The 23,403-nt window shown below is 41.5% G+C and overlaps 1 protein-coding gene across 1 annotated transcript in view; it reads right to left on the bottom strand.

Annotated features, from left to right (window-relative positions):
- The window catches only part of LOC308286422 (coagulation factor VIII-like), a 60,059-nt gene that overhangs the window by 6,905 nt on the left and 29,751 nt on the right, over positions 1–23,403 (bottom strand). The window contains 17 exon segments of the mRNA XM_080727434.1: positions 1–148; positions 757–969; positions 1,090–1,240; positions 1,596–1,718; positions 1,724–1,782; positions 2,590–2,634; positions 2,969–3,109; positions 3,267–3,406; positions 3,863–3,959; positions 3,962–4,136; positions 4,901–4,992; positions 5,089–5,261; positions 7,019–7,196; positions 8,295–8,445; positions 10,195–10,362; positions 11,003–11,113; positions 15,200–15,358. The exon segment at positions 1–148 is cut by the window's left edge and continues 60 nt beyond it. Coding sequence (XP_080583560.1) covers positions 1–148; positions 757–969; positions 1,090–1,240; positions 1,596–1,718; positions 1,724–1,782; positions 2,590–2,634; positions 2,969–3,109; positions 3,267–3,406; positions 3,863–3,959; positions 3,962–4,136; positions 4,901–4,992; positions 5,089–5,261; positions 7,019–7,196; positions 8,295–8,445; positions 10,195–10,362; positions 11,003–11,113; positions 15,200–15,358 — 2,324 coding nt within the window.

The raw sequence follows: 23,403 nt of genomic DNA, 5'->3' as shown, positions 1-23,403 counted from the left end.
GTCTTTTCCACGGCAGCGATGTAGTAGGTCTTGGAATGGAGCATGATCTCTCCCTGGCGCTGCAACAGCCTGCACTTCTGCACGGTGTAGTCGGCTCGCATCCCAGCCTGATAGTCTGCCACCATAGCTGACACCACCTCAAACTGACCTGGAGTACAACACGCACACGCACGCACGCACGCACGCACGCACGCACGCACGCACGCACGCACGCACGCACGCACGCACACACACACACACACACACACACACACACACACACACACACACACACACACACACACACACACTATTATAATACTCCTTATACTTGTGAGGATATCAACATTTTAGTAAGGGAATTTCATGTATAAATCCGTCATAACAAACCTCTAAATACCTTAATATTTTTTGGACCATAACCCAACAGTTTGTGTTGACAAATTGTCATTTTTTCAAACCTTACTACATGCACGCAAACACACACAGGGCTTTATTTTGCACCACCTGCGTGCGTGTGCGTGTACGTGCGTGCACGTGCGTGCGTGCGTGCATGCAAAGATTCAGGTGGGGGTTAGGATTGGAATTAGACATTAAGTGGTTAAGTTTAAGGGTCGGGTTCAAGTTGTCACTCAACGGAAATAGCAGTTCTATAAACCCACAATGTGTGATAGGGTTTAAAAATGCATTCATAAAATCACCATCCTAAAATCCTGATGTCATGTCTTTCTAAGCATAGAAATACAAATGTGCATGCATGCGTTATACTGTCTGTACCCATGCTGTCAGGCTCCATTGTGACAGTGTAGGATGTGTGTGGGAACACACTGATGGTGTCTCGTCTGGTCTGGCGGTAGATGAAGCGGTTGCCTTGGAAATAGAGACTGTGGATGTCGGCCTCCGAGCCCAGTCCTGATAGATGCCACGTTACCGTGTCCCCTTTACACATGGTCAGGCCTTGCAGGTTCCTGAACACAAAGCCATTGATGGCTAACAGGGAGAGAAGTCGTCAAATCAAAAAGAAAACGTGCATGTGCATGTGCATGCGTGGGCATGTGCGTGTGTGTGTGTTTGTTTGTGTGCGTGTGTCTTGGTGCACATCCTCCTCACCATGCATCTTATTACTGACTACAAAGCCCTCATCCTTAAGGTTGACAGTAGCAGGAGCCGTGGTGAAGGTCTTAATGTTGTCCTCCAGATACCAGCTCAGGTTCTCATCAAACACTGTGGCCAGGAGATTGAACTCCTTAATATAGTTCTTCTGTTGAAGGAAAGAGAGGGGGGGGGGGAGAGAGAGAGAGGTGAGGTGAGGGAGAGAGACAGAGAGGTTAACAAATGCACATAGACCTTTACATTCTTCCCTCGTGCTTAAGGCCTGTCCATACTTTGACCAAAACCGCCCTTTTTGGTCAAAAGGTCCTTTTTCGACTACAAAATGATGTCACTCACGACTTCCGAAAAGCATCAGACCAAATGAGAGTTTGGAAATGTGCACGTCGGAAAGTCCAACTCACCGAACATTTCGGAGAAAGTATGGACAACTGGATCGAGTTAAGAAAGTATTTGACTCCCTCAAGAGTTTCAACTTTCTTTCTTTCTCTCCCTCTCTGTCTCACCTGTACTCCTTTCTTCAAAGCTTTGGGTCTACAGACTAGCAGAGGTCCCACCAGTCCAGAGTTGGTGTCCTTGACCGCGTCGACTGCAGAGTAGTAGAGATAGCTCAGACAGTCGGGCTCCCCTTCCACTGATAGGTGTGCTTGGTGCCAGGTCGGACCAGAGACGCCGGAGGAGGAGTCACCACTCCTAGATGGTTGGAACAAAGATTTTATACTTTTTAATCAATCACTTTTGTTCACTATGTATTTGTGAAAACTATGTAAATGCGACACACCAAAGAACTCTCAAGTCCACATTCAGAATAAGGAGTTGCAAGTTATGACTCCATATTCAATATTCAAGACCAGAGGCCTCATTTATAAAACTAGGATTATAATAGCACATGGCACACGGTCCCAGTCTGATGTCTCTTCCCTACACTGCTGTGTCTCAATAATCATGGGTCAAGTGTTTATAGAATGAAAATGCATTTCATTACTTAAAGTCATTTTGAGTTGTTGAACGTAATGAAATATTATGTAATTGCATTGGGGAAAAACAGACGATGCTGCAAATTGCATTTAGATGTTAGTCTGTTCACCCACAGTGCAAGGAAACCTATTGTGTTGATGTACGTAGATCAGTCGACAGCTGGCCTACAAGAGAAAAAGCAAGGGCACGAATGGATATTGTCGAGAGAAGTTTAACACCAACACTTGCTGCTGCGAGTGAGTCAAACTATTATACTATTTAATTTGCCAAATACCTAAATTGTAAAATTGTTCAGCCAGGGCCGTTTTTAAGTATAGGCAAGCTAGGCAAATGCTTATGTCCTGTCCTGTCCTGTCATTGAGGTCAGCTATAGACATTGAGGTGTTACGGAATCGCGGATTTGTGGACATACTGACAGGATGTGCATGTCAGACCTTCGGTTGCAATTAGTGTTTGCTCTAAATAGATGATAAAATATGCAACATAAACATCTTTTATAACAAACAATATTTTTCAACTCACTTGGTTCTCTCCTCAGCTCACGCAGTTTCTTATTGGTGTAGGTCTCTGGAGAGAGAGAGAGAGAGAGAGAGAGAGAGAGAGAGAGAGAGAGAGAAGAGGTGAGGAAATTAACTTAAAGAGAAAATGTGTGTGTGTGTGTCATGGGTATGAGATTTGGAACTATACTCCTTACCCCTTATCCCTAACCTTCTTTGCTGTTTTTTGAAAAAACATTTCAAACTACAGTACTTCAAATAGCCGACCTATACATTGTGACATTGTAGGTCAGCTTTTTTAACTTTTTAAAAAATGTTTTTCAAAATAGCAAAAAAAAGGAAATGGGACCCTAAATGTCTGAACATGTGTGTTGTGGAGTTGTACATGCGTGTGCTAAACTAACCTTCTAGTTCATTGTGATACAGGGTTCCATCCTGCTCGATGCTGTATTGTACACCGTGTGGCTGCATGCTGTAGGGTCGACTGGCCTTGTTCATAAACACCACCCTGATGGTGTCCTGCTCTTCTGCACGGATCACTGGACCTACACACACACACACACGCACACGCACACACACACACACACACACAGACAAAGACAGAGATTGTTGTACATGGATACATTTGCCCAACAAAATGAGGGAAAGGGATCTAAATGAGGGCAACATAAATGAGGCCAACCTTAGCATGGCCTACATTACCCAGAATTCCAAGGTGCAGTTCCTCTGGGCTGCGGAGCATCTTAGTGGTGAAGGTGTTGTCCAGGTATTCCACGTAGCGAACCTTCTTATATTTACTTCCAATACGGTTACGACCTCTGGTTACAAATTCAGCAGCTTCACTACACTACACACACACACACACACACACACACACACACACACACACACACACACACACACACACACACACACACACACACACACACACACACACACACACACACACACACACACACACACACACACACACACACACACACACACACACACCAAAGAATGACTATGCTGCTCTCCTCCCGTGTTGTATGTCTGTGTGTGTTTGTGTTTAATGTCCATATGTATGTTCTTGTGTTTAGTGTCTATCTGTCTTGAGTGAGTTAGGAGGCTTTGGCTGAAGCCTTTTTACTTCTTTTCATTGGTTCAATATTTTTGTAACCAACACACAAACGTGAAAGGTGTTCAATAGCACTGATTCATGAAAAGAACTTAGGTTTTGGTCGGACGGCGATGATATATTAAAAAAAGAAAAGATAAGTGGAAGGAGATAAGGAATGAGAGTGTCTGTGCAGGTGTACCCGTCCGTAGGCAGAGTAGGGGCGTAGTCCCAGACCGCTTCCTCAGCAGCAATGAAGTACTGTCTTGTCTCACCACTGCCCCTGACTGACTGCACTGCATACAGTACATACTGGTTAGGTGGTCGTTCACAGTGCACGTCAGCAGCCAGTGACCAGGGTTGTCAGCCACCATCTCTACTGTGCTGGTGGAGGCGGGGAAAAGGCTGACGGTGTCTGTGTGATGGTTCAGGTTGGTCAAGATCTGACCGTGAAAGTGGATCAAGTGTATGTCCACCTGCCAATCGCATTAGAAACATTACCGTAATTCTTTGCCTAAAGCAGTGGTCCAGTCTGGATCAGGGCCCACTGGAAAATCTTTGAAGCATTAACAGCCTGAGTGGCTACGAACTACGGTACATGCTCATGCGTTGTGAGAGTGTATTAGATAGGTCCATTTGGTTACACTAGTGGTGGGCGATAAATATCGTGGAGACGATACAATGTCTCCACAATATGCCTTTTCAGAGATAGCGTATATATTGTGATACAATGAGGGAGCCTTGTAACATATCCTGTTGAATTTAAACCTATATTTAAACCTACATTTTGGTCTAAATCAGTAGTTTTCAAACTTTAAAATGTCACAGTCTCCCATTAACTCTGATAGTATACAAATCAAACCAAATGGACCTGTTAGGGTCCATTTGATTTCATTTGTATACTGTCAGTCAGAGTTACATACGGTACTTGTAAGGGTCAATTTAGACATCCCAAAAGGAACCCAGAGAGTCCCTGGACCACTGATCTAAATGTTCTGTTACTCCTTTTTCTTTCAGTTTTTTGTACAGTAGATACTGTTAAGTAACTTGAAAAATAACCATAAAAACCAACAGGAAAAATAATTGTGATAAGATTGTGTATCGTGATACCACTTGGAAAAATATCATGACATTGTATTTTTCCATATCGCCCACCCCTAGGTTACACTCTCGTCATAGTACATGAACTCTGAGGATTTGACGGTATATAATGCAACATTCTTTTCATGTCATCAGTTACCTCGTTGCCCATGCCAATCAGATGCCAGTGGATCGTGTTGCCCTGGCACATGCTCAGTCCAGGAAGGTTACCGTACAAAAACCCATTTATACCTGCAAAACAGACACAAGATTATCGTATGGGCTTCAGATCAACAGTTAATTTAATTCAGAGAGTGAACTAATGTAATCATTCGGTTACACACTCACTATGCATTTTGTTGCTCTCCTCAAAGTCCTCATTTTCTTTCAGGTTTGGGGAGGGGGTGGTGATGTACTGCCTGATGTTGTCATCAAGGTACCAACTTAAATTCTCATCTGACACCATGAACAACAGAGCATACAGGTAATCTCCTGTGCTGTCTCCATGTACGTCCAGAGTTCACAGCCAGTGTACAATTTACAATTACAATGGAACTATAAACTCCAGAATTGTTATCAGTTATTACAAATGTCAATAACTGCTCCAATGCAATTTATTTTATATCAATAGCTATTTGTTGATAAATATAACATCACAAACTGCACTTTGAAGTCTCCAGTTGCAAAACAAGCCTTTGCCAATTCAGACAGTGTCCAGTTTCTGGACCACTCAGTCTGATGGGCACTTGCACACTAATTAAATAAAGATCCAGCTACATAGTTAAAAGTAAATACTAGGGCACCCAGCTTTAAACAAGGAAATGGAAGTCACTTTTATTTTCCTCCCATAGTGTTACATCTCTAGTTAATACAAATGGAAAAAGAAATTAAGAGGCAAGATGCCTCTACTATATACTACTGTATGTCACACCATACTGTAGACTAGAGCAATGGCAAAATGTCTGAATGACCATGTCTGCTCTACACACACACACATACAGACTTGTAATAAAATATTGTTTTAATGTAAACAAGTATTAAGTGAACACAATTTGGAACAAAAGGCAAGACAAATGGGATAGTCGGGGAAGTCCACAGATATCTGACAAAGTAAATCTCAAGGCACATAAGAGAAAAGTGCAAAACATTTCCTAATTCTCTTCACAACAAAGGAAGCCTTTCTTTTAACCAGCGGCACTCAAGTGGAATCCAATTGGCCTCTCTGTTACACATTAAACGCAATGGGGACATTCAAAGTGTGAATACAATATTGCACTTTTTTTCAGATACATCTATGAATATATGAAACAACTCCCATAGGAGTTACAAGGACCCTGTTTAAGAACAATTTGGTAGAGTGAATTCAGGAAATAATACCCTGACAATATTTGACATGTTTACTTTGGCTGTTTCTCATGCCATGGAGACTTGAGTTCAATATTGTTTGTTAGTTTTTTCGATTTTAGTCAATTTACCCCCATTGATTCCGGATGGAGACCCAATTTGGGTCCCCATCCGTAATCAATGGAGGTACATATATAGTAATCAAATTATTGTCTTAGGAATGCAATAAATACAAAAGAATATTGAACTCAAGTCTCCATGGCATAAGTCGTCTCCATGGCAATAGTTAATAAATATTAATTATGATAGTTTTGGGGAAAAGTGCTTCAACAATTGAGGCACATTTAATTCAAAGTGAAGCATAAATAAATAGGTCAATAATCAACCTAACTAAGACAAACAAATCGTTTCACAGCCAGTGTACAATTTACAATTACAATGGAACTATAAACTCCAGAATTGTTATCAGTTATTACAAATGTCAATAACTGCTCCAATGCAATTTATTTTATATCAATAGCTATTTGTTGATAAATATAACATCACAAACTGCACTTTGAAGTCTCCAGTTGCAAAACAAGCCTTTGCCAATTCAGACAGTGTCCATGGAGACTTGAGTTCAATATTGTTTGTGAGTTCAATATTGTTTGTTAGTTTTTTCGATTTTAGTAAATTTACCCCCATTTACCCCCAATTTGGGTCCCCATCCGTAATCAATGGAGGTACATATATAGTAATCAAATTATTGTCTTAGGAATGCAATAAATACAAAAGAATATTGAACTCAAGTCTCCATGGCATAAGTAATCAATAGGGAAAAAAGAGGTGAACTACTCCTTTAATTTATTTCCTACAAGCCATTTTTTACAAATTTCTTGTGGCTTGTTCCACATCCCCATGACTAGACGTTGACTGCACAGTGTTAGTGTCTTACTTTTGAATGCCCAGGGCAGATCTCATGTTTTCATACACCACATAGTTAATGCTGGCCGCTGGGATGACCTTCATGAAGTTGGGCAGGATACCACGGTAGAGTCCAAAGAAACCTTCCTTTTCTACAATCTTCTTCATCATCCTGGTCATGGGCATTTGCTCTGAGCCCTCAATGGATGCTGAGAAAGTAAGGATTAAGGTTAATGAACATACACAACAAACTGTCCAGATCTGAGGTAAATTCAGACAATGTGTGCAGACTAGAGGAAGACTTTTCTTTGTAACAAGCGTCGCTATTCCAAAGAAAGGAAACGTGGAGAGACACATTGGAACAGCACAATTGTGCGTTTTCATCAGGATGGTGTTCACAGATATGAGGAAAAAAACGAAAGAAAGAAAAACTATTAACAATGTTACAAATTTTTTAATTAAAGATTATTTTTTTGGGGGGCTTTTTATGCCTTTATTTGATGACAGTAGACTGACAGGAAATGGGGAGAGAGATGGGGAATGACATGTGGCAAAGGTCGTCCGGATCAGGAATGGAACCAGCGACGCCAGCAGGCATCATAGCCTAGTATATGGTACGCGCCTTGACCACCAGGCCAGCGGGCGCCCCAACAATGTTACTAATTAAATAGATATCAATATAGAAATGTATTGCTCTATGGTTGGTGGGTGCTGCTAAATCCCTAAATTGTTGCGTGTCCTCCTGAATGGATGAGGCCTGAAGTTTCAGAACCATGGACAGCGCTGTAGTGTCGTTTGTATGTATGGGTGTTTTTTTTGTTTTGGGACACTGAGTTAATAATGATTTGTGTAGGTGCTGCATAGTTCAGGTTTTTAGCCTTGCTTGCTTTTTGTGGTTTTCATAAGGAACTAAAGGGACACTTAGTCAACAAGCGAGAGAGATGCAAACAATTTCTCTTGAAGGTACTGTAGCTTTGTAGTTCAATTCATTCTAATGTCAAGTAATTGGAATGGTTTAGTAAATGTATTGTTTTACATTTTAAACTGTAGCCATAATGTTGTTTATTTTCGCAATGGGATTCTTACTATTTTATGGGTTAGGGTTGGGGTGTGTTGGAATCGTCATTTTAAAAGCAGTTCAAGTAAAAAAAAAAGTGTTCTATAGCAATACTTTACTTAACATCAATTAAGCAAAGAATATGACATAATAAAGCTCCTTTAATGTTGCACCTTTTATTTATAATCCAAAATGACAGACCATTAAAATGAATTGAAAAGAAAAGTGACCCTTGTTGTGGATGTCTTACCTGCTGCTTGCATCCTGGTACGGATCAGATACAGAGGGTAGCTGACTAGTTGGCCACAAGTGCTGGAGATGGTTCCACAGCCCAACAACACCAGAATACCAGGGTTGGCGGTGTCTTTGGCATAGCGGGACAGCCAGGCATTCTTTAAGCTCTAGAAAAGGCAGGCAGGAAGAAATTATTAGATTATGCCCGAGTTACTAGCAAGCTATAATAGTGTGTGTGTGTGTGTGTGTGTGTGTGTGTGTGTGTGTGTGTGTGTGTGTGTGTGTAAAACTGTACACTTAGTGAGACAATGGACTGGTCTTAACACACACACAACACGTGACATTATATTTCACAGCAAACGTGAGGGCGGTCTCGGTGTTCCCAATTTTGAATGGTCATATATTGCTACAAGGCTCTCCCATTTGTTAAATATGTTGAACAATGACGACCAGTATGTGAGAGAGCTTGCACGTTCTTCTCTGTTTTTGGACCTAAAACGACGCAAGGTCCCACTGGCATGTGGCTCAGATCCTAACTTCCTAGGCTTCAAGAGGAAGCTCAGTGGAAAGCTGGACAGTCGCTGCCCCGGTTTCGGTGCATGGTCAGATTGGCCAGACTTGAATGATCTGTGTTGCTGGGCGGATGTTACCTTGGAGTGGGTAGGGCCTAACTCTGAGGTGATGGCTGTCTCAGAGGACTTTATATCTGACCCCAGTATCTCTGTCAGAGCCACTATGACTGTGTGTGGAACAGAACACCAACTTCCACTAACTAATGCCAGAGGCCGCCTCCTATGGGCACAACAGCAAAGGCAACGGCAGCATTGGACTGAACTGAGACTGCAGGGCAAGACTGCATGTCTTCCTGCTGCTGACCATTCTGTATCTCACTCAGTGTTCAAAAATGTTGCCATAGACGAATGTATTGTTGTCTTTACTCTGAAAGCGAGGTTGCAGGTTTTACCATCTAAACTTAACCTCTCCATCTGGTTTCCAGGCAATCATGCTCCTTACTGTATACATCATGGTCACGAACAAATAGCTGAAACCATGTCCCACATCTTAAATGGGTGCCATGTATACAGGGGACTCTACATAAGTAGGCATGACAGAATAGTGGATTTGATATCAAAAGATATCTCATCCATCTTCAGGTCCTCTATTATGCTATATAAGCATTCTACTGTGAAGCCGAGCATGTTTAGCCTTTGTAATGATGATTCTGCGTTCTCTAACATTTCAGCTAACACCCCTGATGTCATTGTTGTTAATGAAACCCATAGGGAGGTGTTTATTCTTGAGGTCGGCTGTACCTTTGACTACAGCTTAGAGGAAGCTTTCTTAACCAAAGTATTAAAATATCATCAGCTAGAGCAGACCATCGCTCAGCTAGGCTACAGATGTAAACTCTTGGTTTTTATCTTTGGGAGCCTAGGGCATGTGCACAAGCTGGTTGTAAGGGGCCTTCAAATGGCCGGCCTCCCCAAAAGGAGAGCCAAACAATTAGCAAGGTACTGCTCTGTATCAGCTATTATAGGAAGTCGCTCCATTTGGAGGAGGCGTTGTTATCTTTACCCATGATTGTTGTCTGCTGTGCTTGACATCTATGCCAACAGTATTGTGTGTAACAATGTTCTGCCCTACCTGCACTTTGTAACTGGCAGTTTTCCTTGATTATCTGACTGCACTGATATTGTTTATGTCCTTTGTACGAGGAATTCTTGTACTTCTGCTTATGTGGACATAAATAAACATTTCAAATGTGTGTGTGTGTGTGTGTGTGTGTGTGTGTGTGTGTGTGTGTGTGTGTGTGTGTGTGTGTGTGTGTGTGTGTGTGTACACAGTTCATACACAATATACAGTCCAACTAATTGCTATACATTTTATATACTGTGGTAACCTTAGACATTGTGTACCTCATACACTGCCAGATCTGTCCCAGAATATGGAATAATGCCTATGATATTAGGAATGTAGCCTTTGTAGAAGGCCTTCAGGCCTTCCTTCTTGAGGATTTTCTTGCCGCAGTCAAACATTCCAGAGTACTGTCCAGTCTTCCCCAGAATCAGCCTGGTTTTCATCACCTGCATAGACAAAAGATCATCATCACTGAGTATCCTGCTCTCATCGTGTGTACTAACACAAATTAACAAGTAGCGAACAAGATTCGAAGAAGAGGCAGAAGCTGGAGTAAAGATGACCATTTACTGTTGTCTGTGTTCTCTCCAAATACAAATGTTGTAAAACTGAAATAAAAACAGCAAAAAAGATGGGGAAATCTCGCTCTTTCGAACGACCATCATTTCGACAAAGGAGCGTCGGGAGGGTTAGCGACTCACCCCACGGAGGTTAGGTTTAAGGTAAGGGTTAGAGTTGGGTGTCATCTTGGGTTAGAGTTGGGTGTCGAAAAGATGACACGTAGTAACAGCGAAACGCTTTCATGTAATATTGTGACAATCTTATTATGTTAAAATATATGTGCATCACACTAAACAGTAAACACTCAGAAGATAGTCTGTCTGATCTGTCTATTAGTTCTCCATTATCAGACAGCACAGGATTTCTGTGAGGAACACAGTAGGAGGAGCAAAATTGCTCTTTACAAATTCAACACAAACAATGACACACTAGTCCCAACTTCATGGGGTAGAGTGCTTCGATGCATTACGACCAGACACACACAGCTTACACTCCATTGTTGTTAAAAGACTCCCTTGCTCTCACCTCCATGGGGTAGATGGCTGTTTGTGCTGTGGCTCCAGCCAGTGAACCGGCGACAAACCTCTCGTGGGTCTGAATCTTTCCCCCCTCATCACTGGTCAGCATCTTCTTATACTGGCGATACAGTTAAATAACATACAGTAGCATGAATAATCTGAACTACAGCCTGTTCGGTTTCATCTTATGTCCTTTCATGGTGATGGGGAACAAATCAATGAATGCTCCTTATGTGTACAGTTTGTTTAAACATGAATGTATTAATGTTAAGGAGGCTAGTTCATTTATTAGTTTGTTTGCTTTTTCAAATGGCCAATCCGCATACATGAGACTATTCATTAAATGATATAAATCATTAATTAAATCAAGTACCCACCACAACCCAGTATTGGGGAAGTGAGTTGAAATTACATTTCTTGGTAACAGGATCATAAGACTTAACATTGTAGGACAAATGTGAGGCAAAACTATTGATAAATCATTGAGCATATTGGCCTTTCTAAGTTGAAACAATGCTCCTCATATCAAACAGTGGTATAGTATGCATCATTGACTCTGGCAACCTTAACACATTGGCCGCCATTTTAACATTGACTGTATGGCTCTCCTGCCATTTTGTTTAATAAAAAAATTGATATATTTTTTTTATATTGACATTTTTCCTAAATTCTGTATTTTTTCGACAATGTCATACAGAACCTCAAATGAAACAGGACAAACTCTAGTCTCACCGAAAAATAAAATAAATAAATAAAAAGCTTTTTTTTCTATAGTTGCAGCCATCTCAAAATAGCCATTTTTGACCAAAATCCAGCTATAATTGAAAGAACTGGAGATATTGACCTTTTTGTGATTGATGGCTTTTCGAGCGAATAACTCAGTTGATATTTGTATTTATGGCGTCAGGCACTTATCAGATAAGTGTACTAATGTAATTATGTAATAGGAATTATTTTTAGAATTTTCTGTTTAGAAAAATGCAGAGAAAAATATTTTATATGCTATGTCTGACCAAAAACAGCAAGTTCACATTGATATACTATTACTGCTACAGTATTCTACAAGTCTGCTACAAGTCACTTGGGGGCGCTGTCTCTCTGTTTCTGTGTGTAAATGCTAGTTGCGCTCTGTAGGCCTACAGGTGCACACACACACATTGACATCAAAGGGGGCATGAGTCTTTACAACCAGTAAGACTCCCTAATCGGGAGATAAGCGACCAACAAATATCACAACCTCCACCTCTCACGTCATACGGGTAGCCATAGTTACACCTGGAATGTTGAATCTCCATATATGGAGATAACCTACGCATCACACAAAGTCTGACCTCACCAGCCCATACTTGGGCATGGACGACTTATATCTCCATATACGGAGATGGCCATATATGGAGATACGATGACATCACAGAGTCCACAGCTGATGATGTGGCGTGATGTCATACAATACACAAACAAGCCCTATAAAGGGGCAATTCTCACCAGGGAAGAGAGCATTGCCTGGAATGTTGAATCTCCATATATTGAGATAACCTACGCATCACACAAAGTCTGACCTCACCAGCCCATACTTGGGCATGGACGACTTATATCTCCATATACGGAGATGGCCATATATGGAGATACGATGACATCACAGAGTCCACAGCTGATGATGTGGCGTGATGTCATACAATAAACAAACAAGCCCTATATACTGATGCGATACGATGACATCACAGAGTCCACAGCTGATGATGTGGCGTGATGTCATACAATAAACAAACAAGCCCTATATACTGATGCGGAGATATGAGCAGGGCAAAGGTGTGACGTGTGACCGACCGACGGACGGCCGGTGGAGGTTTTCATAGTAAACTGCTCCCTGACGGTCGCAATAACACTTCTAGAATACACCTCTAGAATGGATTGCTATGACATTTGTTCAACAAGGTGATCAGCAATCTCTCAACACGTCGCTCTGCGACACTTTGAGAGCTTGTAGAGCTTGTAGATCTGCTATTTTCACATTCTAGCACATGTTAGAAAATGTCTCCCCCTGCCCCTAAAAAATCCTCTGCACTGCCCTGGCAAGAGCAGGGCAGACGCAGTTTGCTAACGAGGCGAGGCTGTAGTTGATCGATCGCTTGTTGGCTGTAGTTGATGCTTGTTTTGGTGGAGCGTGGGCCAGGGACCCCCACGCCCACCTGGTTCCCTAAGTGTTGGCTGGAGACCAGGGGACCCCCTTTGTGAGACCCCATCGACAGGGACCACTTGTCCCTGCAACTGGATCATGTGAACTTTATGTAACAAATGATCGGCTTATTGATTGATTTTACAATGTTATGTAACTCCGCACTGCTCTGGGAGGTCGGCGAAGCGTTGGACCCGCGGACCCCTTATTGGTTCCGTTAGAAAGGCGACCAGGGACCCCCACCTTTGCAAAGGCGATCATGGCTTGTTTGTGGACTAAAGTTTGTGGATATATGGATTATAACCCAGGGTGTGGATTCAAATCAACCATCATCATTATCAGGTACGTTTTAGAAGCATTTATATGGCGAATTGGCGATAATTGTGTGTTTTGTGTCTTGAGAGAGAGAGAGAGAGAGAGAGAGGCAGATCTCACTGATAGCACTGTTTTTTTTATGGGACTGAACACCATCAGGGGGTCCAACAGGGACCACTGAAACAGAGATATAGTGGTCCTGGAGGGAAGCACACACACACACACACACACACACACACACACACACACACACACACACACACACACAGCTGTTCTCACACTTTTTTTTCTTCTCTTTTTTTTTCCGGCAGCCAGCCTTTTGAGCTCAAATGCGTCTTTTGCCAGTTCACTGTGGGTTATGGGGAGATTTATACATTTGTATTGCAATTTATACATTATTACAGTATTTTTTTCAAACACACTTACTTTGATGTGTGATATTTTAGGTTCCCTTTAAGATAAAAGGCTCAGACTTTGTAACGGGCTGTGGAAGAATGTAATTAAACATTACATTATATAAAAGCAAATTCTCGGGACTATCGGGCCTGGCGGGGAACGACATTGGGATTTTCTCGGGACTATCGGGGGAGGCGGGGAATGAGTTAATTTGATTTTGCAGCCAGTTGGACACCCAGCCTACTGAGAATTTTCTAATGAAATCAGTCAAATCACAGATGTACTGTACACGGTAACCAGTTTAGAGAAAATAAAATGGACATGGGAGTCTTTACCTTTTCAAAGGCCATGAACCTAATGGCCGTCTCGGGGGCAATCTTCAGGACATTGACACCATTACCTCTCCATAGAGATGCAACGCCGCCTTCTCTTAACATTTGCTTGAAACCCCCAACTAGGCTGATTTTGTGGCTCTTGGAGGAATGCACCTGTGGTAAAACACTTAATTTAAATCCATGGGTCCCACAGGGAATCATTTGAAATATTACAAGTGCAGTATTACAGTATAAAGATTACTACAATGTTGGACATCATTGTGCACAACCTCCTTGCATACATGGTTATGTTAATGGATGCAGCCATCTGGATTAATAAAGGCTTAATTTGCTTCATTCATTGAGTCATGGCAGTTGCTATAATTATTATTGGGCAGCCCAGCTCAGATGTCATGTGTGGAGTCAGGTGGATCATAGAACAATGAGATATCCCGACCCTCTTTCTGATTCTGACGGCTTAAAAGAATGTGAGTTATAAGGGGTCTTTGGAACACTGGCATTAATGTCTAAGCAGGCCACACTGGAGAGGGTTTGTGTGGAAATTATTAAGGCCATTTCAGCCATTCTGCAAATATGTTTTGACCACAAAATCAATTCATCCCATGTGTGACTTGTGGAGTGTCCAACTCCACAAGTGTGCAACGTTTTTGTAATGATAAGATGATAAATATTATGTGATGGATATTATGTTGAAACCTTACCATGTGATACTAGGAATTCATCAGTCAGTAACCAGTCCATCAGTAACAACTGCTTCATATAGAATTGCGGGAAATCTAACCGTGAGTTTGCAACTGAACATGGAATACTTTGTGTGTAACAGAATCATGCTTTGTTTGAAATAGTTAGAATAGTTAGACAGCATAATAGGCCAGCATAATAGGCCTGGAGCCCATGACACCTATTTAAAATGCTATTTATAATAATGGTGATAACAAACAATAGCTACAAAAGCAGCAACAAAATATACATTTGGCCACACCTGCATGAAGACTTTCATCCTGTCCAGAGGGGCTGTCGCTGTGCGAGACACAGCCCCTGCTGCAGCCCCTGCTGCCAGCAGCTTCCACCACACACCATTGGTCTTCTCTTCTTCTGTGAACTCATCTGGGATGGTCAGGCTGTCACCAACATCAATCACCTACACAGAACAGAGGAGCAAAGAATAGAATGTAGATTTTTTCTGCCCACTGAAGGAGACATATACAACATACTACTACTGTAGATGTACTGTAAATATGAAAAGAATCGATATTGCCTTGCCAGAAACTGGTTTTGTTGGACTGTACATAGGTGATTTAGAGATTATTTCCAGGGTTGGACGTCACTGTGATGACAAGCTACATTGAGGGGTTATAGAGACCTTAGATACGATCACTTTCACTTACAGTTAAGTGTCCAGGTGCAAGAGAAAGATCAACATACAATACAATATTCAAGTCCACACACTCGCTATAAGCTCAACTTACCGGTATTTATTTTGATTAAATTGTTATTTATGTACTACAGACCTGTAAAAGGCAATAACTGGCCTGTGTGGAAACGTCTAGCTGCAGTGACAAATTACGTACCTAGTACCAAAAACCATAAAGCTTCAATGCATGAGAAAGAGACGTTGAAATTTACAGTAATTGCACGTACCACTGTACACAATTACTGTAGAAGGCCCATCAACCTGCATCTTTCCTGCACTAGTAGCCTACAGTAGCCTACTTTTTAAGGATCATTAAATAGATCGCTCTGGGCAGTGGGCCAACAGTGCAGTCTGCAAGTGAAGTGCACGTGAAGGGCAGGGCAGGGTTTCTTACTGGTGTGGTGTGTAGATTAGACACATTTTCACTATTGTGACCAATCACCATCTTAAGGGCCAGTAGCTATTAACAATCCACATTAGCACAAGTATTTTATCAAGTCCCTTTGCTGGTCAAATAAATGTTGTTGATAAATTAATCAACAGTAGGCTTGAATACTTAGACTACTGATATGCATGTCTTGAACAATGCCTACTCATCACCAACAAGAAAAGAGTGCTCGTCTTCTCCTCCAGCGTAGTCCCACGAATGCACACCTTTTCAACCAAATTACAGGCAAACAGTATGGAATATCAAAACCCTTTTTGACGGTGTTTGACGTTACATGACTCGCAAGACATTTGCACTCAATTTAGCGGAGTGAAATGTTTCAGTAACAAAGTTTACAAACAGTGACATCTGTAGCAATTATAGAGCCCCCTATGGTTGTAATTTACATGGCTCTTAACCCCTCAATTTGTGATGCATAATATGTGACATCATTTGGTGCATTTCCTGTAAAATAGTTGAATGAATGATTCATGTTTATCTCTCCAGATATGTGCACCAATGTGTGAATTTTGTTGACTAAATCTGACTAAGGTTTTAGCTAAACCTTGTTTTGAAGAAATGTATTAATTGGCAAAAGATCTAAATAGGTGGAAATGGGCATGGTCTGTATGGGGAGTTGCGTCACGATTGGAACCAAGGAATCCAGGGGGAAAATACTGTCATGATTGTTCTGAAGCCTACTTTGAGTTGACATTCACAGCCTGTACAGCCACCTTTTTAATCCTCTGGCCATTCATAACACGCCTAATCCGAAGATCTCATGCAAACAAACAACGTCAACACTAGTTACACTACAATTAAATATAGCCTAATTATGACACTACTATGCAAAGGACTTCATGGAACTTGGCATGGCAAACTACGCATTATTGAATAGTCTATTGTAGGCCCTACACAGTCTTGGCATTGTTTCTTGCAACAGCATTTTACTGTAATGTGAGAAATCTTGTCAACCGCAAATTCTAAAAATATGTAAAAGCTGCTACTGACTTTTGTCAAATTTCAAGTAGTCTTGGGCAATGTCTTCAAAAAGGGTAGGAATGAATTAGCTTTAAAAAACATTACCCATCTGCTGTAGTGACTGAAAACCTTGCTCATTGAGCCACATCTGAATCACCACTTGACAAAAGGCTGAATAAGAGAAGACTGAACCTACCTGTACCACCTCCACCTCATATCACTCATCATCAAAATCAATGAATAACCAATGCCTGTGGTGCAGCTGATGGGGCTGCAGCAGAGCCATTGAATCTGCTGCAGCCTTTGAGTCACTGATTCGGGGTGACAGAGCCCCTCAGTAGAAACTCTCTCCTATACACCCCTGGTTCGCCGCTTGAGATAAGTCCTTTTCAAGTAGAGGTGAACTTTGTCATGTCAAGGACCCCCAAATCGACACTTATTAGCCTGCAGAACCCCCATTTGAAAAGATATGCCAGGGACTCCACTATTTTGATTTCAAGGACCCCCAGTTTGACATGTATTAGGCTACGGACCCCCAGTTAATGGCAATGAACCAAATGGGTCCATTTGGTTCTGTTTGTACACTCTCTGAGTTACATACCCATAAGGGTCCATTTGGTTCTTAACTATCATTTAGCTGGAGGCCCCCCTGGTACTCCCTCAAGGACCCCTGGGGGTCCCCAACCCCAGACCCCACTTTGAGAACCAGTAATAGATGGAGAGACACAGAAAGGAGGAGGGAATATCACTTATTGTACAGGAGCTGTGAGCTGGAAACTGTGTTGGTCACATAGACTTAGTTAGCTTACAAAAAAAAAAACATGTCAGGTAAATTATAATACAAGCACTTGCACTTTATAGGTAATTTCATTCAATGAATGCTAGCTTCCTTTAATAGAAAAAACTCATGAGCCACATTTTATGGAATCAAGCTGCTCTGACATCTCTATCAAACAGACTAATGTTAATGTTACCTACAGAATACATTTTCATCCACTGTTGTTCTGTTTTGACTCACCTTTACCCCCGAACTGTCCATGTTTGCTGCCTATCTCTCTCACTTCTCTGTGACTCTGACACCTGCAATGGAGATAAAACACCATGTAGGTTAAAATAGCAGCAATATAGAACATCAATTTAGAATACTGTATGCAGGCCGTGGACCCCCAAACTGATGGGGAGATGGAGCAGGGACCCCCTGCCTACCACCTCGTAGGGTGGGGGGGTCGGGTTTGTTTTAAACAAGTAGCCTACAAGTTACAGCAAGCAGGGTGGGCCGTACCAATACCATTTCTAAACATACTAGCCTACTTATTAACTGAGAACAAATGTCAATAATATCAACAATCTGTCAATTGCATAGTAATCATGTATTCAAACTATTCAAAATGGATAGAATCATGATTTATTTTTTAACATGAATGTGGAAAATGGCAAAAAAATTAAAAATAAACATTTTTTGAAATCTTTTTTTTTTTTTTTTAATCAAGCAATAATTTCGCGGACCCCCTGCAGTAACTCCGCGGACCCCCTAGGGGTCGCGGACCCCCTGTTGAAGACCCCTGCTGTATGGTGATATAAGATATATTATGGTGGTATATGGGGAGCTAAAGGCTAGCTCGGTTAGCTGGAGGTAGCAGATATAAGGCATAAGCTAACAAGCTGGATAGAATTAGTATTGTTTGATGTGCATTGATAGTTTTCATGTGAAGTGTCATGTCACACACTGACTGCATGTTCTACTTCTATGTCACCGTCCTTGCCTTGTGTCTCTACAGCGGCAGCCTGCAGTTCAATACAAACAACAAAAATAGTTATCTTATTAGTTGTAAAGATGTTTAAAACACCATAAATAGTTTATACAGATGTTTAACTCTCGACGTCTCCTTCTTTCTGTCTTCTTGTCTTCTCCAGAGGAACGGCGGCAAATTTCGCGCCTTCACTCCAACTCCACACAAAGACTGACGTCATCACGCAGGGAACGTCGTAACGTTGTTTGTTTGTGTGTGTGTGTGTGTGTGTGTGTGTGTGTGTGTGTGTGTGTGTGTGTGTGTGTGTGTGTGTGTGTGTGTGTGTGTGTGTGTGTGCGTGCGTGCGTGTGCGTGTGCGCGTGCGCGTGCGCGTGTGCGCGTGTGCGCGTGTGTGTGTGTGTGTGTGTGTGTGTGTCAGTGCGTGCGCGCGAGCGTGCGAGTGTGCGTGCATGCAGGAGGAAACAGAGAGAGAGAAAGACCACAATCTTATTTTTATTTGTAGGCTATTTCTTATGTTTTTCTCTTCTTTAATGGACATGAAAAATACTAGGCTACTACTACTACTACTACTACTACTACTACTACTATTATACTAGGCCTATGCTACTACTACTAATAATAATAATAATAATAATGAAGATGATGATGATAATTAGTGTGGTTGCTATTAGGCAACACATTATTGTATTCGGTCAGCAAAGTGAACCTAGCTGTGTTTTGTAAACTTTTTGAGTGATGTTATCCAGGCTGGATAATCTATAGATAAATTGGATAATCTACTGTAGATATATTGGATAATCTACTGTATATAATGTCCAATCAGACATGATTGATCACAAAATATAGGTCTGTCTATAATTAATTGTTAACGTTTATCTGACCTCTTATTGGACATCATATTGTCCAGTATATTCAGCCTTACAACCCAGATAACATCAGACAACATGACAACATAACAAGACAGGAGTGACATCATCATAATGTAATATAAATTAAATTTCTACCAATAAGTGACATATGCGACCTCGCCCTAAAGGGCCAGTGATGTATATCGGACTATCGTTACCCATATATGGAGACCCCTAGCTGGTACCCATATATGGAGATCCATGTACTGTATAAGATATGCTGTCTGAGAGCCCAAACATGCTTAGGCCTACTCAGTTATTCGTTATGTGAGATCCCTGGCTGTAGAACCAGCCGTTAGTGTGGTAGGCCTATGTGGCCGATGTGGCCTCCATATATGGGCATTCCCATATGAAGTCCTTTTAGATATGGGCTTAATATTGATGACATCAGGGAACTCCATATATGGGCATAAAAGGCATTCTGTCAGTGTGACATCACAGTGAAGCCAGAGTGTGAAACCCATTCTGTTAAGAGTGGGCCCCCTGAACAGTCGCAATTAAACCCATGGATTACAAGTGTGCAAATGGAGAGTATGATGTGCTTGGACCTTGGAAGCCAAAAGGATGTAGTGGAAAATAAATGCTTTCTCATTTTCGGATGTATATAAACTAACATTGTTACAAAGGCTTAGATAGAGACAACAATTACGCACAGGGAAAAAGTGGCCTTGCCTATGAAATGAATATGGACCCCTTGCCTTGGGGTATTTCTTTTTTATTTATTTTTTTGAAGCGGTGAAAACCGCTTCCAATGAGTGGCTTTGTGTGTCCCACGCCCATATATGGTCATTTCAGTCCAGAATGAACAGGTTTTTTCAAAAACAAAATGTGTGTTTCATGTCCATATATGGTCATCTCAGTCCAGAATGAACAGCCTTTTTCAAAAACAAAATGTATGTCACCTTATGTCCATATAATGGTCACTCCAGTCCAGAATGAACAGGTTTTTTCTGTCCTGTAGGTCCAGAATATCAGTCCAGAATGAATAGGCTTTTTCAAAAAGCAAAATGTGTGTCCCATGTCCATATATGGCCATTTCAGTTCAGAATGAACAGGTTTTATCTGTCCTGTACGTTCATAACTCTAGAACACATAGAATAAAAGTTCACCGCTTCACTTCGAACCGAGGTTTGATTTTTACAGTACATTTGTTGCTATGCATCCCATGTCTATAATGCATTAAATCAGCTAATAACCATGTTATGATAATAGTTATAAGAACAAAAATACACATAACCCTCTATAAGACCAATTTCTCAACCAATTGCTCATGGACAAGCTCTTAAAACATAACTGAAATATTACACTAGAGAGCAGAGAACTTTTTTCTTATTTTTTACACACGCACGCATGCACGCACGCATGCACAAACTATAAATTGTATAATATGCAACATTATTCCAACAGGAACATAAGAGGAATTAAATACATCAATGTATGTCAATGAATGTACAATCAGATATACAGTACATAAGGAGCCTAGTTTAAAAATAAAGGTCAGTAAGTGTACCAATGTAAAATAGCATGTGAAGGCCGACATGGTGACACTGTCTTGGCCAGCAAAAGGCACTTGTGCTTGATTAATAAATTGTTGTCTTGCTGAAGGTAAGATGAATACTTTTCAACAAATTAAAGGACAACTCCGCCCTAAATCACTTCTAGGCTAATTCTCCTACCTATATTCATCCAAAAAGACTGTCCATGAGGTCTATTAGGCAGAAATGCCCCTGTTGGCCAGTTTCCCCAGCGGAACCCAGCAGATCTCATAGCTTAGAGTGGAGCTTATAAGCCTATCGCTTTTACTCTATTTGTTGTGGTCAAAAGTGTTTTTATTTTTCATGAATGTGGTACTAGCTGTCATCACAAACACATCCATGTCATCGTTGTCCCACACAAGCCATCACACTCTGCTAAACAGGTATTATGCTTTTATGTGTTTTGCCAAATCCCGGAAAAGATGCCCTGTGATTGGTCAGTGCAGTCACTTTGATTGGCACTTGTGCCGAATGCTCACCCCAAAACATGATTTATGATAGTGTGGTTGGTGGCTTGTGTGGGACAACCAAGGCATGCATGTGTTTGTAATGACAACTAATACCACATTCATGAAAAAGAAAATCACTTTTGAAAACAACAAATAGTGTAAAAGCGATAGGCTTATAGGCTCCACTCTATGCTATGACAGCTGCTGGGTTCTGAAGGGGAAACTGGACAATAAGGGCATTTCTGCCTAATAGACCCCATGGACAGTCTTTTTGGATCAATATAAGTAGCCCGGGTAGCTCAGTCGGTAGAGCTCTCGCCTTTGTACCGCAAGGTCATGGGTCCGATTCCGGGCACCGCCAACTCAGCGTATGAGTAGCACGGCTTGGCAAGTCGTGCGGCAAGTACTGGGAGCTGATGGTAGGTGTGGCGCTCCACCTCAGCAGTCCATCTCCCAGGGGTCTAGCGCATTGTAACGGGGACAGACTCCCGCGTGTTACCGGCTGATACCGACAATAAGCCACTCCCGACCTACTTGTTACTTATAAGTAGGAAAATGAGTCTAGAAGTGATTTAGGGCGGAGTTGTCCTTTAACCGCATTCTAGTGTCATAGTTTAAAGGTACACTAGGTAACGTTAAGATATATATATATAAAAAATGTAACTTTCTCAGCCACTATACAGTATTAGACTAATAAACTAGACCCTAATACTGTATAGTACCCTGTATAGTACCCTGTGAGTCTGTGAGGGGGGCCCCTCCCCTCTCTGACAGGCATCAAACAGGTAGCTGTCTTTGATCAATCAACTCGGTGCACAAACAGTTGAACAGAACCAACATAAAGCCAGAGGGCTGTATGTTTCTGCAAGGAAACACCCCAGCACAATAATATAGTGGCTGATAAAGGGAAAGGACTACTAAAATAAAATATTTATATATAGAAAATGTTTAAGTTACGTTCAAATTAGCTGAAGTAATTTGCAAACACTGCGTATGGTTGGAATATATTTATGGTGTTTGCAAAGGAGTTTTGGAAACAAACAATGTTTTTTCTTGAGTACATTTTGAATAATGTTAAATGCAACAATAGGTGCTTTGGGGGAGAAATGTTTTGTCTACTGGGGCAAGAGCAGAGTATACTCTACATTGACTATTGCTGACTATTGACCGGCTTGATTTCAGAACATTAGCCACAGAGCTCCTCCCACCTGCTGATGTGTGATGTGTAATCATCATCATTACATGTATGTTCTGAAATATTACCACAGAACTGAGCTGGCAGTAACATCTAGTTTGCTCACTTCCTTGTAGCATTGTCTCACCTGTAACGTTCAACCACTCACCTGGCCCAGCTACGCCGACAGATCACCAATGGTCCAATCAAACCACTATACATGTCCTGTACGGCAGTAAGAGAGAGCTCATTGGATTAGAACACTGTGTGTGTGTGTGTGTGTGTGTGTGTGTGTGTGTGTGTGTGTGTGTGTGTGTGTGTGTGTGTGTGTGTGTGTGTGTGTGTGTGTGTGTGTGTGTGTGTGTGTGTGTGTGTGCATGTTTGCTAACCTTGGTCACATCAGCAGTAGAGTAGTAAGCCCCAACAGTACATGACTCTTGTTGTTCAGTTGGTCCAGTATTCTTGTTGACATACCAGTAGTAGGTGTGTGTCTCACCTAACAAGGACACAAACAGACTAGTTTCCATTACACTTTTAATTTACGTGT

This window comes from Nannobrachium achirus (assembly GCF_963921795.1).
Source record: "Nannobrachium achirus genome assembly, chromosome: 1".
Taxonomy (NCBI): domain Eukaryota; kingdom Metazoa; phylum Chordata; class Actinopteri; order Myctophiformes; family Myctophidae; genus Nannobrachium; species Nannobrachium achirus.
Note: the sequence above shows the minus strand (reverse complement) of the source record. Positions and strands in the feature narration are given on the sequence as shown.